Source organism: Saccopteryx leptura, chromosome 2 (assembly GCF_036850995.1).
Source record: "Saccopteryx leptura isolate mSacLep1 chromosome 2, mSacLep1_pri_phased_curated, whole genome shotgun sequence".
In the NCBI taxonomy this organism is placed as follows: Eukaryota; Metazoa; Chordata; class Mammalia; order Chiroptera; family Emballonuridae; genus Saccopteryx; species Saccopteryx leptura.
The window spans coordinates 290659744-290673341 of record NC_089504.1 but is presented as its reverse complement, the minus strand read 5'-3'; the positions used below and the strand labels follow the sequence as shown (position 1 = coordinate 290673341).

At 45.3% G+C, this 13598-nt stretch overlaps 1 protein-coding gene across 2 annotated transcripts; it reads right to left on the bottom strand.

The window, feature by feature from the left end:
* Positions 1 to 2134: 2134 nt before the first annotated feature.
* S100A10 (S100 calcium binding protein A10) lies at positions 2135 to 12950 on the bottom strand. 2 transcript variants are annotated; one of them, XM_066366129.1, is made up of 4 exons: positions 12797 to 12905; positions 7981 to 8237; positions 5954 to 6096; positions 2135 to 2540 (listed from the first exon to the last, which is right to left on the bottom strand). In XM_066366129.1, the coding sequence occupies exons 3-4, from the start codon at positions 6083 to 6085 to the stop codon at positions 2379 to 2381; spliced, it is 294 nt and encodes a 97-aa protein (XP_066222226.1). In that variant the 5' UTR covers positions 6086 to 6096; positions 7981 to 8237; positions 12797 to 12905; the 3' UTR covers positions 2135 to 2378. The 2 variants fall into 2 exon arrangements, with proteins under 2 accessions (XP_066222226.1, XP_066222225.1); XM_066366128.1 differs by lacking the exon at positions 7981 to 8237 and having other exon boundaries at positions 12797 to 12950.
* Positions 12951 to 13598: the final 648 nt, after the last annotated feature.

Sequence of the window (13598 nt, the reverse complement as noted above, 5' to 3'; positions counted from 1 at the left end):
ACCTCTGCCTTTGGGAGCTATTAGGCGGTGGCCCCTGAAGTCTAGACGGCTGTTTCAGCAGGTCAGACTGGGATCTGTGCGTTTTCATCAGCATGGAGAACCATGTAGGATTTCAAGCCATGAATACCATTTTCATTTTTCTTGTACTAGTTCCCTACGAAATGCTTTGAGCAGCGGCTAAAGCGAAGAAGGTGTATTATTCTTCCCTCCTCTCCCAGCCCCAACACACACACACACACACACACGCACCCCCCCCCCAATGATGTGTGACCCAGATGATTTCCTGGCATTGGGCACCTTTCTAAGTTTCAGAGTCTGGGGTCATTTTCTGGATAAAACACATTGCTTTAGAATTTTTTTGAATCTGCATACCCAATGTGAAGATGAATTGACACTTCCCCTCTTCTAATTATAGAGCCCTTTTGCTGGGATAGTTCTTTGTGTTTTCAGGTATAGAGGCTTGGAGTGTGAAAGCTTGCTATGGATTTGGGGAAATCTGAGCCCATTATCTCTATGTTATAATTTCACCTGCCCATTTGTGAATTGAACCCCACATTAATAATAAAACCAGCAAACACAGTCGTCCCAGGAGGCAGGTGGTATAAATTGGAGAGGTAAATCTGAACTGACACACATCTCCTGAACAGAGAAGTGGTTTGCCTTATTGTGATGAGCCAGTTTGCTTCCCTATTATTCCCTGTAGCTGTCAGAGGTTATCTGTAGAACCTCCGGTCCTTTAGTTTAGAGATAATAGTTTAACCTACAGGTTGGTAGATTTCTCTTGGAATTTGCAATCATTTCTATGGTAGATATGCTGAATCAGCATACCAAATTCTAGTGTGTAGAGGTTGGAAAATGTAAAACTATTTCCCAGATTCCCTTGCGGTTAGGATTTTGATGTGAAAATTCAGAGGCACTTTCTTGAGACTTGGGTGTGGGAGCCAAATCCTGTGTGAAAAGTGGTAGGGACATGGGTGCCTGTTCTTCCTAGTGTGCACTGTGCCACGGGTTGTGTGATTCTGGAGCTGCCTGCAGTGGCAATGGTTTCCCAGCTCAGCAGGAAGCTATCTGAGCCAACAGTTCCCCTCACAGCTCAGTTCTACAGCAGGGATTTGGAAGTCAATCCTGGAGTCAGTTTCTTTAGCTAGCCAACATCCCTCTTCCATTTATTAACTTGCAATAAATCTTTCTCCTTTTACAAACTCGCTCATAGAATCCCATGGGCTGCAAAGCTATGTCTTACTTTGTTTATTTGATGGTAAGGACAACATTAAATGAATGGAATTTTATTTTTTACCTTAATTTTATGATTTTCCCCAAAGCTAGTTTTGGACTGTCCTGTTCCCTTTTGCATGTTTTCCCTTGTGATGGTAGATGACCTTATATTGGACTTTCCCCAGAATTATGTTGATCTATCCGATCATAAAAATGTTTCTATTTTCACTGACCTATTTAATTGGAACAATTTCATAGGCCAATTTGTACATTCTCTCCCTGTAAAAATAGAGTCTTGTATTATTAATAAGCACATAGCATATAATGTATATATGCTGAAGCTTTAGAACAGGTACAGAAAGGGCTGGGAGAAAGTTTGCTATTTATCAAGACATTAGTCCTAGTTCCTAGCACAACAAAAAAGCACACCAGGATTCAAGTCATGCCGGTCTATTTCCTTACATTTCATGACAACTAATAAACGTTAATGTGATGTTATTGAGGCATCACACTAAACTCTGTTGTTATTATTATTATTATTTTTGGTTGCCTTATAGACTTTTACCCAAGAGTTTGCTGCAACTTTGCTATGAAAAATGGACTCAGACATCTCAGGCATCCAAAGTACTGGTTGGAAAGGCACTGATTTAACTATGCTCAGTAATTATAAAATTAGTATAAATTCCTGAAGTGCTTTCTCTTCATCCTTGGCGTTTTGGTCCTTTGGCTAGACATAGCTATGGGAGAGAAGTTAGACTCCAGGCCAGGGTGCAGGGTGTGCTCTCATTTTGTTGGTTCTGTGGCAAGAGCTCTGCCAAGTGCTGGCTGCCCAAGGCCTTTGGATTTTTGTTTTATTGAAATGAAGCAAGGAACAAACATTTCTGAAGGAGTAACAAACATTCTGTGACAAATTAAGAACTAAAAAAGACATTTGTTTATTGAGGGCAAGAGGATGCAAGCAATATAAAAATCAAAAGCTTATCTGGCTTTAATTGGCTTTTCTTTCTCTTGTCCAATGGGAGTGGGATTTTATTTATACATTTTCTAGGGGTCCCAATCTGCTCATGAAATCCTTATACAGGGGGAAGCTGGGGGGGCAGAGATTTTTTAAGGGACTCATTGGGAGAACTCTTATCAGGGTGGAAGGAACTGCTCAGCACTGCCTACTTCTTCCCCTTCTGCTTCATGTGTACTACGAAATAGTCATTGCACGCGATGGTGAGCCCAGCGATTAGTGAGAAGAAACTCTGGAAGCCCACTCTGCCATCTCGGCACTGGTCCAGGTCCTTCATTATTTTGTCTACAGCCAGAGGGTCTTTCTGATTCTGAAAAAAAGAACAAAGGCCAGAAATATCAGGTTGTGGTTACAATGACTAGCTTCTCTGATTTGCACTGCTGACAACCGTGTATATAATCTTTCAGTGATCTTAATTCTTGTTTTAGGTCACAGGTGATTTTCAGAGGTCATCTAAATGAGTTTTGCTGCCTTGAGGGAGCATTTCAGTCAATTGGTATTTATTTTAAACTAGGAAAGAGATTTCTGTGGCATTTTTTTTTGTATGATTATAGGGACCTTAGAAATGGACTATTCTGTGCCAGAGAAGGGAGACCCAGTCCTCCTAATTAAATCCATTGCTCTTGCCAGATAGAACCAGCATAACTTTCTGACCTGCTTTGCTTCCAGTTCAACTCTTCCCACAATTATTAAGATCACAAGATTCTGCCTATGAACCACCCAAAACTGTCTGTTTTGTAGTTTAAACTTCATTCTCTTAACACACTTTTATTCCTGATAAATCCTTTGAAAACAAAACTCTCAGAAAAGATCTCATAAGATTATTTAGGGAGTATGTTTCAGATCATCGTTCTTTGGATTTCAGAGGTGCTAATGATGCCATGGGGTGTGTTAGGTTTGACAGGTAGATTGCCCTCATTTCTCTTAATTTCTCGGCATATAGGCAGCAAGGGCGCAAGCTAGTGTGGTTCCATATCATATTATTAATATAACCCTGAGTAAGTCACACGTAGTGAGCCTTTGTGTATCAACAGTGAATGGAAGAGGTTGGACCAGAGTGTCTCTAACATCACTTCCATTCTTAATGAGTTGGTAAATTCTATGCTATCCTATAACCTGAGCTGGATTCCATCAAAAGGAGTATGTGTGATGGAGTCACAGACTCCCCATGACTTTCAGTGTCTGCTATGAATGTGTGGAATTGAGGTGGGCAGGCAAGATGCTTTTTGCTTTTTCTTTCATCTTGCTCCTGTGGTGACTGGCTTGATCACTCCTTTTCATAATGAGAAAGCTTGGTCTCTCCTATAGGATCCATGCCATCAAACAGGGAAATACGATCTTTTTTTTTTTTTTGTATTTTTCTGAAGCTGGAAACAGGGAGAGACAGTCAGACAGACTCCCGCATGTGCCCGACTGGGATCCACCCGGCATGCCCACCAGGGGGCGACGCTCTACCCACCAGGGGGCAATGCTCTGCCCCTCCAGGCATCGCTCTGTTGCGACCAGAGCCACTCCAGCGCCTGGGGCAGAGGCCAAGGAGCCATCCCCAGCGCCAGGGCCATCCTTGCTCCAATGGAGCCTCGCTGCGGGAGGGGAAGAGAGAGACAGAGAGGAAGGAGAGGGGGAGGGGTGGAGAAGCAGATGGGCGCTTCTCCTGTGTGCCCTGGCCGGGAATCGAACCCGGGACTTCTGCACACCAGGTCGACGCTCTACCACTGAGCCAACCGGCCAGGGCGGAAATATGATCTTTTAGAAGTACAGAACGGCTCAAGTAAAGTATTTATGAATTCCATTGATTGTATACATGACAGGGAACTGATTTTCAGTGTCTCAAGAGTGCTGGATGTTTACAAATTGTACCACAAAATCCCTTAAGGTAAAGCAGCAGCATTTCCTACACAAGGACCGCAAACAACTAAAACCTGCTCTATGCAGCCACCTCTGCGTTTGGTGCATTTCAGTTCATTCTGGCCTCACCCTCAGCTTCCTGACTATGGTCAGGAGTAAAATTAGGATGACAGAATGAGTCAACTTTAGAAATAAAATACTGTTGATGCAGTGAGTGTGGGTGTGCCTGGAATTATGACCCCATGCCTGGAATAAATTACACTGCCATGTTCAGTACTCTGCTACATACATCCTCAATGCTTCTCATGCCAGAAAGCCTTTGGGGAGAAAAGGTTTGTCTCATGTGATATTCATCTGGCTTCTAACTATGCAACAACACGACTAACGAATATTTAGTGTACCAAGAATGCCTTTGTTCATGTGATGGGAGGGCTTATAGTGAACATATTCTGTCCTGGCATTTTATGGTTGCCTGGAAGAAATCACAGAAAGTGAAAGTGACCCTGGAGATAATTACATCCAGCCCTCTCATTTTACAGAGGAGGGAACTGAGGACCCACAATCTGAAGCAACGTGCCCAGTGTTAACTAACTCCTAGTCTGGGGCTATATCATATGGCCGTGCAAATGCAGAGTAGCAGTATATTCTTACTCATTTTGAGATAGCACTGTGATAACTGCAGAACTAAGAGACTCGTTAGGCTATTTATACCTGTTTATTTAATTGGTATTGACATGTAAATCATAGTGTACTACAAAACCCTGGGCTTGACTAATTTGGTACTGTCCAGGAGGATGACAAGAGGACCCAGCTTTCTACTATCATGTCCCTTCACTCTTTAGAGGCTAATGCATTATCCTACACCAAGCACAGTAACGATCTTTTTAAGTGACTCCAGTTGTGGAAGGGAAAGAAGGACTTGTATATCCATCTAATATTTTGTCAAACAATGTTTCACCTTCAGTGAAATGCAACATCTATCTCGAGTGCCTCCAACGCAAAAGGAAAGCTGTGCCTTGCGGCCTAATGCCAAGTGATGTGTCTGTGCTGATGACAGAGTCCTCTCCTAGTCTTCACGATCCTTCAGTCTGGTGGAGGGGAAGTATAAACTCGAGCTATGCTCCTGTGTTCTCATCTTTCAATATGAAAAGCAGTTATTTCTGGAGTGATGCCTGGCTCCATTTAGCAAATGCTTGATAGCATTTCTTTAGATTAGAGTTGGAAAACATTTTGAAGCACCTCTACTTGAAGGGATTTAAGAAGGAAGATTTAAGTTGTATAAAATGAATGTGACCAGGATGTGGCATCTCCAATACCAGGTTTACGAACCTGAGCGGCCTTGTTGGTGACTCTTGTGAAAGGCCTTTCCTGCAACTCAGTTTCAATAGATGCAGGTGATTCCAGATGGACTTTTCTTTTCTTTCTTTTTTTTTTTAGAGAGGAGCGAGAGAGAAAGAGGGAGGGAGACTACAGAAAGCATCAACTCATAGTAGTTGCTTCTCGTATGTGCCTTGACCATGCAAGCCCTGGGTTTCGAACTGGTGACCTCAGCATTCCAGGTCGATGCTTTATCCACTGTGCCACACAGGTCAGGCTGGATTCATTCTAACAAACACCTCATATGTTTATATGTGAATAGTCTTATTGCATCTCCCAATTATAAGCTCCTTGAGGGCAGGGGCTGGGTCTTCTTTACCTTCTGTTTCTCCTACAGTATCTTACAAACAGTAGACACTTGAAGTTTAATAAATAAGTGAATGCAAACATCTTTGTAGAAGTGACTTCCACAGAGAAGGAATGGAAAGAAGAGAAAGGAACCAGGACCTAGAAGCATTAAATTGCATGTCTGTTTCTTTTGAGCCTTTCAATACTTACTTCCAAAAAGCCAGGGAACTCCTTTTCCATGAGTACTCTCAGGTCCTCCTTTGTTAAGTAGCCTTTATCCCCAGCAAATTTATGAAACGTGAACATCATGGTTTCCATGGCATGTTCCATTTGAGACGGCATTTTGGTGAGGTCTATTGAAACATATTAAAGGGTGTAAAGAAACAGTTTACATTAACTTTACAGCTACATGTGCCTGACTGGTGGTGGAGCAGTGGAATGCTGAGGCCCTCAGTTCAAAACCCCGAGGTTACCAGCTGAGCTCGGGCTTGCTAGCTTGAGTGCGGGATCATTGACTGTGGGTTGTTAGTATTCCACCATATCTAAGAGTCCCATTTACCAGCACCAAGAGAAATGATGATTCATCTGTTTTTTCGATAGCTGCTGTCAGTTAAAAAGAGGGATACTGATCTTGCTTTTCAACAACCCACAGTCCCATGGTTGTTGGCTTGAGCCCAAAGGTCTCTGTCTTGCCTTGAGCTTCCCTGGTCAAGGCACTTAAGAGAAACAATCGATGAACAACTAAAGTGAAGCAACTACGAGTTGATGCTTTCCCCTCTTTCCCCCCCTCTAAAAATCAATAATAAAACAACAACAATAATTTATTAAAAGTGTTACATATATTGCCAGTTTTTTTAAGAGTAATTAGAAGGAGGGTGATTAGATCATCAATTTGATTCTTTCCAGCTAAAAAATTCAATAAATCCAAGAACCAATTCACCCCTGGTTTTGGGACTCCTGCTGAGGAAATAGGACCCTAGGTATTGGTGCTCTGATTGAAGGATTTATCTAGTTGCCTGCTAATTCTGTATAAATCGCCTAATGAAAAATAAAACCTCTAATCATTTGGAAAAGCAAGATCAGTATCCCTCTTTTTAACTGACAGCAGCTATCGAAAAAACAGATGAGTCATCATTTCTCTTGGCGCTGGTAAATGGGACTCTTAGATATGGAGGAATACTAACAACCCACAGTCAAGCCTGGTGAGTATGAAAACTTAGCCCTGCAAGCATAGCTGGCTAACCTGGTTCAGTTAAACCTAGTCTAATTCTAGGAGTTAGAAATCTGCTTGCAAATGAATTCTGTCTGCTGGGTATATATTCTTTACTAAAGACATTTATTTGCATATTTGGTAGTAAATGCTGTTGTCCTACCTGAATAAAAGCTACCCTGAGAAGAAGTAACAGTACACCTTGACCCCTTTGGGAACCTGATATATTTTGGGCAGGAAAGACAGAAGGGTTACTTTCATAGTCGGGGTGCAGTGGGAGAGCAAGAGCTTTACATCATGAAGAGTTTTAAAGAATGAAAGGAAACATGTCAGATTATATTCAGGTATAATGATCTGGGGGTATATGTCTCACCAAGCCCCAGTGCTTAGTACTTGACAGAAGCTCAAAGGATTTTAGCAAATTAAAGGATTTTAATTTGAAGGAATGCTTTGGCCTGAATAGAGCAGCTCTGACTAACAAGTAAAATCACTACTAGATAGGAGACACTTGAATTTGAATGGAGATCATTCCCTAAAATAACAACAACAAAACAAAACAAAACACAAGAATAGGTTTTGGGCACAGGTTGAAGGAGAGGCTAGCCCCTTCCTCTGCTGGGGATTGCCAATAGCAACAGGACACATGCTTTCCATCTGGTTTCTGCTGCTGACAGATGCCTTTTCAAAACAGATCCCTTAAATGCTGTCTTTTACAGAGAAGGTGGAGTTGGTGAACGTGAGGACTAAGCAATTACACTTAAGGATAGTAAATTCTACCCACTAATCCCCAGAGAAGTTCAGGAACCAACATGCCAAAGAATGTGCTACTCTAAAGAGTGCTATAAACCAGAAACTGGCATGATTCATCTGGAAGGCAGTTCTCTTGGAGAGAGTAGCACATTAATGCTCAAAGTCCACTGGGAGATGAATTCCAGGGGACCCACACACATCCTTTTTCCCTCTCTTCCTACATAGGTCGGGGCTGGCTCGTTGCCATCTCCTATATGACTCTATGGATCAGCCTTACCTGGATTGGCTCTGGAGGGCCAGCAACTTAAGAGAACTCAGCTGAGTGAGTCACAAATGGGAGAAGGCTGTGGGCTCCCACTCCAGTTCTGAAATAACTCAGGAAAGGAGTCGGTTGCCAGAGGTTTAAAAATACCTGTGCCCAAGCTCAGGGCAGCAGAGCACTTCACAACAAATTCCCAAAGATCTCAGAAATTGGAAATGGCTGTGGGATGCCTCGCTCACTTTCTGCACTGGGCAGAGCAGAAGGAAAGTGCCCTGCAAAGACAGAGTAGGGACTCCTGAAATAGGAACCAGGCTGAGGAACTTCTAAGAAAAACAGGTTGTAAGCTGAGGAAATTTGGCCTTGACTATCTCCTTCAAGACAGTGAGGCCAGTCTTCCGCAGTGAATATTCAGGTCTCAGGTCATGCTCAGCATGAGGTGACAGAGCTTTCCTCTCTGAAGCCATAACCCTGCCCCACTGGACTCCCTTTCTCCTCTTCCCCTCCTGTTTTATTCAGCAAATGGGTTGTGACTGTCACAGCCAGCTAACTATTTGTTTTAGATTTGCATTAATAATGCAGAACAAAGGCTAGCCAGGAGATACAAGGCGGTGAAGTTGCAAATAGCTTTGAAAACCAGATGAGATGCCCATCGTCTCCTCAGTAAGCCAGGCCCCAGAGGGGCACTGCCCAGTTACTCAGTTTTGGGGTAGTCAGTGCACTGGTTTCACAGTAAGATGAGGGAGAGGGGGGAAATGTTATGATTGAATTGTTCTCTTGATGGTGGATGGATCATGCAGCTCTTCTCTAAGAGCACTGGTTGCCCCACTGAGTCAGAGCTGCCAGCCCTCCCTTCATGGGTGGGGCTTGCCTGGGCGGTGCTGACTGCGGTGCTGACCGTTGCTTGCCCAAGTTCAGGCACTTGAACCTGGGGTTCCCATTCCCCCGCCTCCCCACAGGCTCCATGCCAGGGCGGGGGTGGAACTCTTGCTTCTAGGTTGGGTACACTTTTCACTGGAGGGCCTTGGGCCCGGGGCTAAGAGGCAGCAGTGTCCTCTCTGCGCCCAGACAACCTACTGCTGTACCTGAAACACTAGTTCCATTTTATTTGTTCATCTGTTTACCTCTCTACCTTTGATTTCAGTTCCTCTGGGATAAGAACTGTGAATTATTCTGTTCTATCCACAAAACACTAAATAAGTGTTTGTTAAATGACTGAATGAATCAAACAATCCCCTTGGCAGGTGTGATCACCCAGGTCTGGGCTGAAAACCTTGTAGCTCAAGCTCAGCAGGAGGACGGGAGAGCTGGGCAGAGCCGGGAAAGGGGCCAGAAAGGGGCCACCTATGAATGGAACAGTGGAGTACAGAGGAAAGCACATTCCGTAAGCCGAGGAAAAAATATGCGTCCTGCTGAACAGGTCCGGTCAGACCTTGACAAGACTTCTCTTTCTCTTCTTACTCTTGCGGGATTTTTTGTATTTTGGTCCATCTCACCTTCTATTTCATGCTTCTCCAGCTCTGCTTTCTCATTGTGAGTTCCATGGGATTTAACTGCCTCATTGTTCACTCATTTTTTATTGAATCATTTAATTCTAATGCCTGCATATCTCTTGTTTGCCTGGGCAGTAAGTCTTAAGAGTGGAGGCTCGGAAGTCCATACTCTTTCTCTGTGTAGTTTTCTCTACAGAAAAAGAATTCTGGACTCCACAAATGTAGCAACAGTGGTGGGAATTCAATTTTCCATTTTTCGGATCTCCCACACTTTGCATATCCTGGTCATGTGTCAGAGACACTTGCTAATGGCATACTATTTAAACATGTGTCATAAACTCTAGTTAATTGTGCTTGTTTCTTTCCCCACCGGATTGTGGGCCCCTTGAGCAGGATCCTAGTAGCTAGTACCCTGAGCTATAAGGTAGAGCCTACTTAATAATCGGTAAGAATAAAATTGATAATAATGTCCATTTTGAATCTAGTAGGAATAGCAAGGAAGCAGGAGACCTCCTTATAAAAGTGCCTGCTCCTAAGCAATCCCAAATGTTTGTTCTGGACCCAAGCCCAGACCTGGGCTGTAATTTCAAAAAGGACCCTTCTAACAAGCAAGAATTTGATTTACTTTGCACATCCATTCCGAAGTTGTCTTACGGACCACCCAGGATATAATTGGCAGAGTGTTGGTAAAAACAAACATCTGTTATTTAAAATGTGTTTGAGATTTTCTTCCTTTTGCTTCAGAGATTTTGAAAAGAAATTTTTAAAAAATTGAACCCAGAAAGCATTCTTGAATTGATCCCCAAAGGAAATTAAGACAAAATTATTTGAGGCAATGGCTCTGGATCCGGGCTTTTCTCTCACCTTTCACTGAACGTAAAACTTGCCCACTAAAAACGTGGGTAACAAAGGAAAAGCTCCAGGTGCAATCCAACAGGAGGAAAGTCTGCAGAAGCCTCTCTACCCCTCTATACTTCTTGGTGTACATCCACTTTTCTTTGAAGAATTGTCAGGCATCAGCCTGAATTGGCAGACAACAGCCATTGTGACAATTGCTATTAAATCCCTTGGTGGGTTGGGTGGTATTTAGTGATGGGCTAGGAGATGCTGAAAATTGTTAAAAATAAGTAAATTCACTGTTTTTGCTTTTGATGTGATATTCCTAAATTGTTGAGTCTTCAGAAAAATAAGAAGCTTAAGAAATATCCTAAAACTTCAGCCCAGCTTTCCCAGCACTGAGTGCTAACTTATATATTATAACCCTAAAAGGATTCCATTGTTTTCCCTAACTTTAAAAGATTGGACTGTTGGCAAAGGCATAACAAGTGGGTAGCGCTCTTAAAAAAAAAGTCACATTTTTTGAACTGTCAGTGAAAAGCACGGAGGCACTCAGTCTCAGCTGCACCCAGGCCGAGGCCTGGTTTTAGTGGTGTTGCTGCTTGAGAGGCTGGCTAGAAACCAGAGAGGGGAGAAAAGGGCCCATCTGATGTGGTATGCAGGAAACGTCAGGGTAAAGCATCCATCACCTAGAAAGCAGGGCGCTCTATGCCCAGGGGACTCTCAAGAAAATTTGAGGAACTGAAATAAGAAAAAGAAACTCCAAATCCTAGCTCAAAGACCATGAGGAAGAAGGTAATTTTGGGCTGTTGAGGGAGGTATGTACCATTTAGAAGACATGATTAAATAGAAACTGGACAGGAATCTGTGGGAGCAGGTTGACGATGAAATATCATATGAGTTATATGAATTCATTCCTGCCCCAACCCCTGGCATTATCTTTTGCAATTTGCTGAAACATGTTGGAGGCAAAGATCACTGATAGGGTGTTTCCATGAATTTGGCCTCTCCTAAAGCGCAGGATATGAAAATCCACTGCTGCAGGCTGAAACTCAAGCTTTGGGGTCAGGGGCTCTGGAGAAACCATAAAACTCTTAATGTGAAGGACTACCTCTCCAGCAAAGCTGAGGCAGCAAATCAGCAGGCATAGGTAGATAATACAGCAGCGATCTCTCAATGGCCTTGCCAATCTAATTGCTGCCCTCACCCACAGTTCAGTCAAGAAACCTCTTCTTCAGATTGCTGGCCAGTCCTGGTGTGACTCACTTCCTCTTGGAAAATGCCCTCTACGATGGCACAGTTCCCCTTTCTCTTCAGGGAGTGTTCAGTCCAAACCAACTGCGGAGTAGCTAGAACCATCAGGGCCACACCCACATGGTCTCACAGCTGAGTCACAGCCCTCCACTAAGAAAATCCAGGAGGCCTTTGTGCTAACCACGCCCTGCAGAATGCTCTCAGCTCCCCACGGAGGGAGGGGTGGTGGTGGATGGGCTTAATGTATTCCAGAGTCTGGCCTAAAGATGTACAGAGCCTGGCCTACAGCCCTCTGCATTCTCCACCACCCCCAACCAACAAGGCAGAGTCTGGATTTCAGTTAGGTGGAGCCCAGCTGAGGCTGGAGAGTGCAGTATCTAGGGCTGGAGGAAGTGCCATCCCTTTGGCCAAGTTCAAGTGTGGTCAGGTACCCAGCACATTTATCTCTTTCTCATTGCATTGGGCCTGATTAATCTGTGTTGAAAAGTCCTTCATCAAGCATGCTCTTCCCCTTTCTTTTTCGTTTTATGTTTAATTAAAGTAGTAAGAGGGGAACTCATTCATTTGACAAATCACTTAACATAGTCCCCTGCTGACCCTCCTGCAACACTGCTTTATAAAGAAATCAAATCGACCTCCTTGTCTCAGCAGTTATGAACCTTCTTGCCTAGCGGACAAACAACAGGAAGCCCAACCTGAAGCATCTGGGCCAGCGACTGAGGAGTGTCTTTTAGGGAGGGTAGCCAGCTGCCAACCCGCCCAGCCCTCCCCAGCCAACCTCAATCTGCCCTGAGCTAGCTCGCGCCATCCAGTAGGGAGGAGGCTAGAACAGCTGGACAGAGGTCAGCCTGCAGCTGGAGCTTACAAAGAAACATGCTGCTAGGGCAGAGGGGGCCAGAAGCTGGGGTTCGTATAACTGGGAAAACTAGTCAAAATGTAGGCAAGTGGGAGTGAAGAAAGAATCAGAAAGGGAGGAAAGGGCAGATCCCAGGGTACAAACAGCCAAGTCCAGTAATAAGGGACGAATGCCCCCCTCCGGTCTACGAGTATCTATCTCAGCAGTGGTCGCGCCAGGGCGCTGCTCGCCTGGCCTGGGTGTGGCCAGAGCTCGGCGATGGGACATACCACCCACCTGGCGCTGTGACCCACCCCTCTCCCGCTAAGCCTGGCCCGTGGGCGCCGATGAGGGGCTTTCCCTGGGCGCTGGGTCCGGGACAGGGGGTAGCGGGGGAGCGGAGGGAGGAACTCACCTTGGCCGGAGGCTCGGCTGAATCGCTCGTTGGGACGCGAGGCCAGTGAGCGGAGCGCCGTGGGCTGGGCGCCTTAGTAGGTGGGGGTGGGGGGAGGCAGGAGGAGCCTGGGCGGGTGGCGGGCCTGGCTCACCCCACCCCTTCTCCTCCCGCCTCTTCCTGCTCCGGCCCCCACCGCACCCCGGGCACCGCGCTGACACCCTCCCGGTCTGGAGCGTGTGGAGGGACCTCACTCCTGGCCTTCACCCGCCCCTAGGGATAGTGTTATCGTAAACTCATCCTACACGAATACTCGTGAATCTTTAGGGACATCCCCACCCTCGGCCCTGCCTTTCCTCTCGGGTTTGCTTTTAGAGTGAGTGAGGAAATCAAAGAATCCAGCGGCCTTGCGGGTGGGGCGCGCTGGCCGGGACCCAGACACTCGGGGCTCTTCGGTTCCCTACAGGCCTGGAGTTATTTCTATTGTAGATAACACTGCAGGGAGGGGCACGTGGAATCCTAACGATTTGGCCCTAGGAAGTCAGTCCTGGGAGTCCCCGCGGCCTGCGCCCCGGGTCCGCGGGCACCCCGCGAAGCGGAGTCCTGGGTGCCCGCCGGGCAGCGGCGGCGGGGAGGGTGCTGTGGTGCTAGTCAGCTCCAGGGGCGTTACAAACCCTTTGCTGAAAGGGATTTACCCCTCTCAGAGTGTGTGGCTTCACTGGGTAGATAGTTCAGCTACAGTTGTAGTTGGTACTGTTAAAACCTACATTTCAAAGCCTACTTTTTTTTTTTGTCCTGAAATTGGCCTGTTAGGGCCTCAACG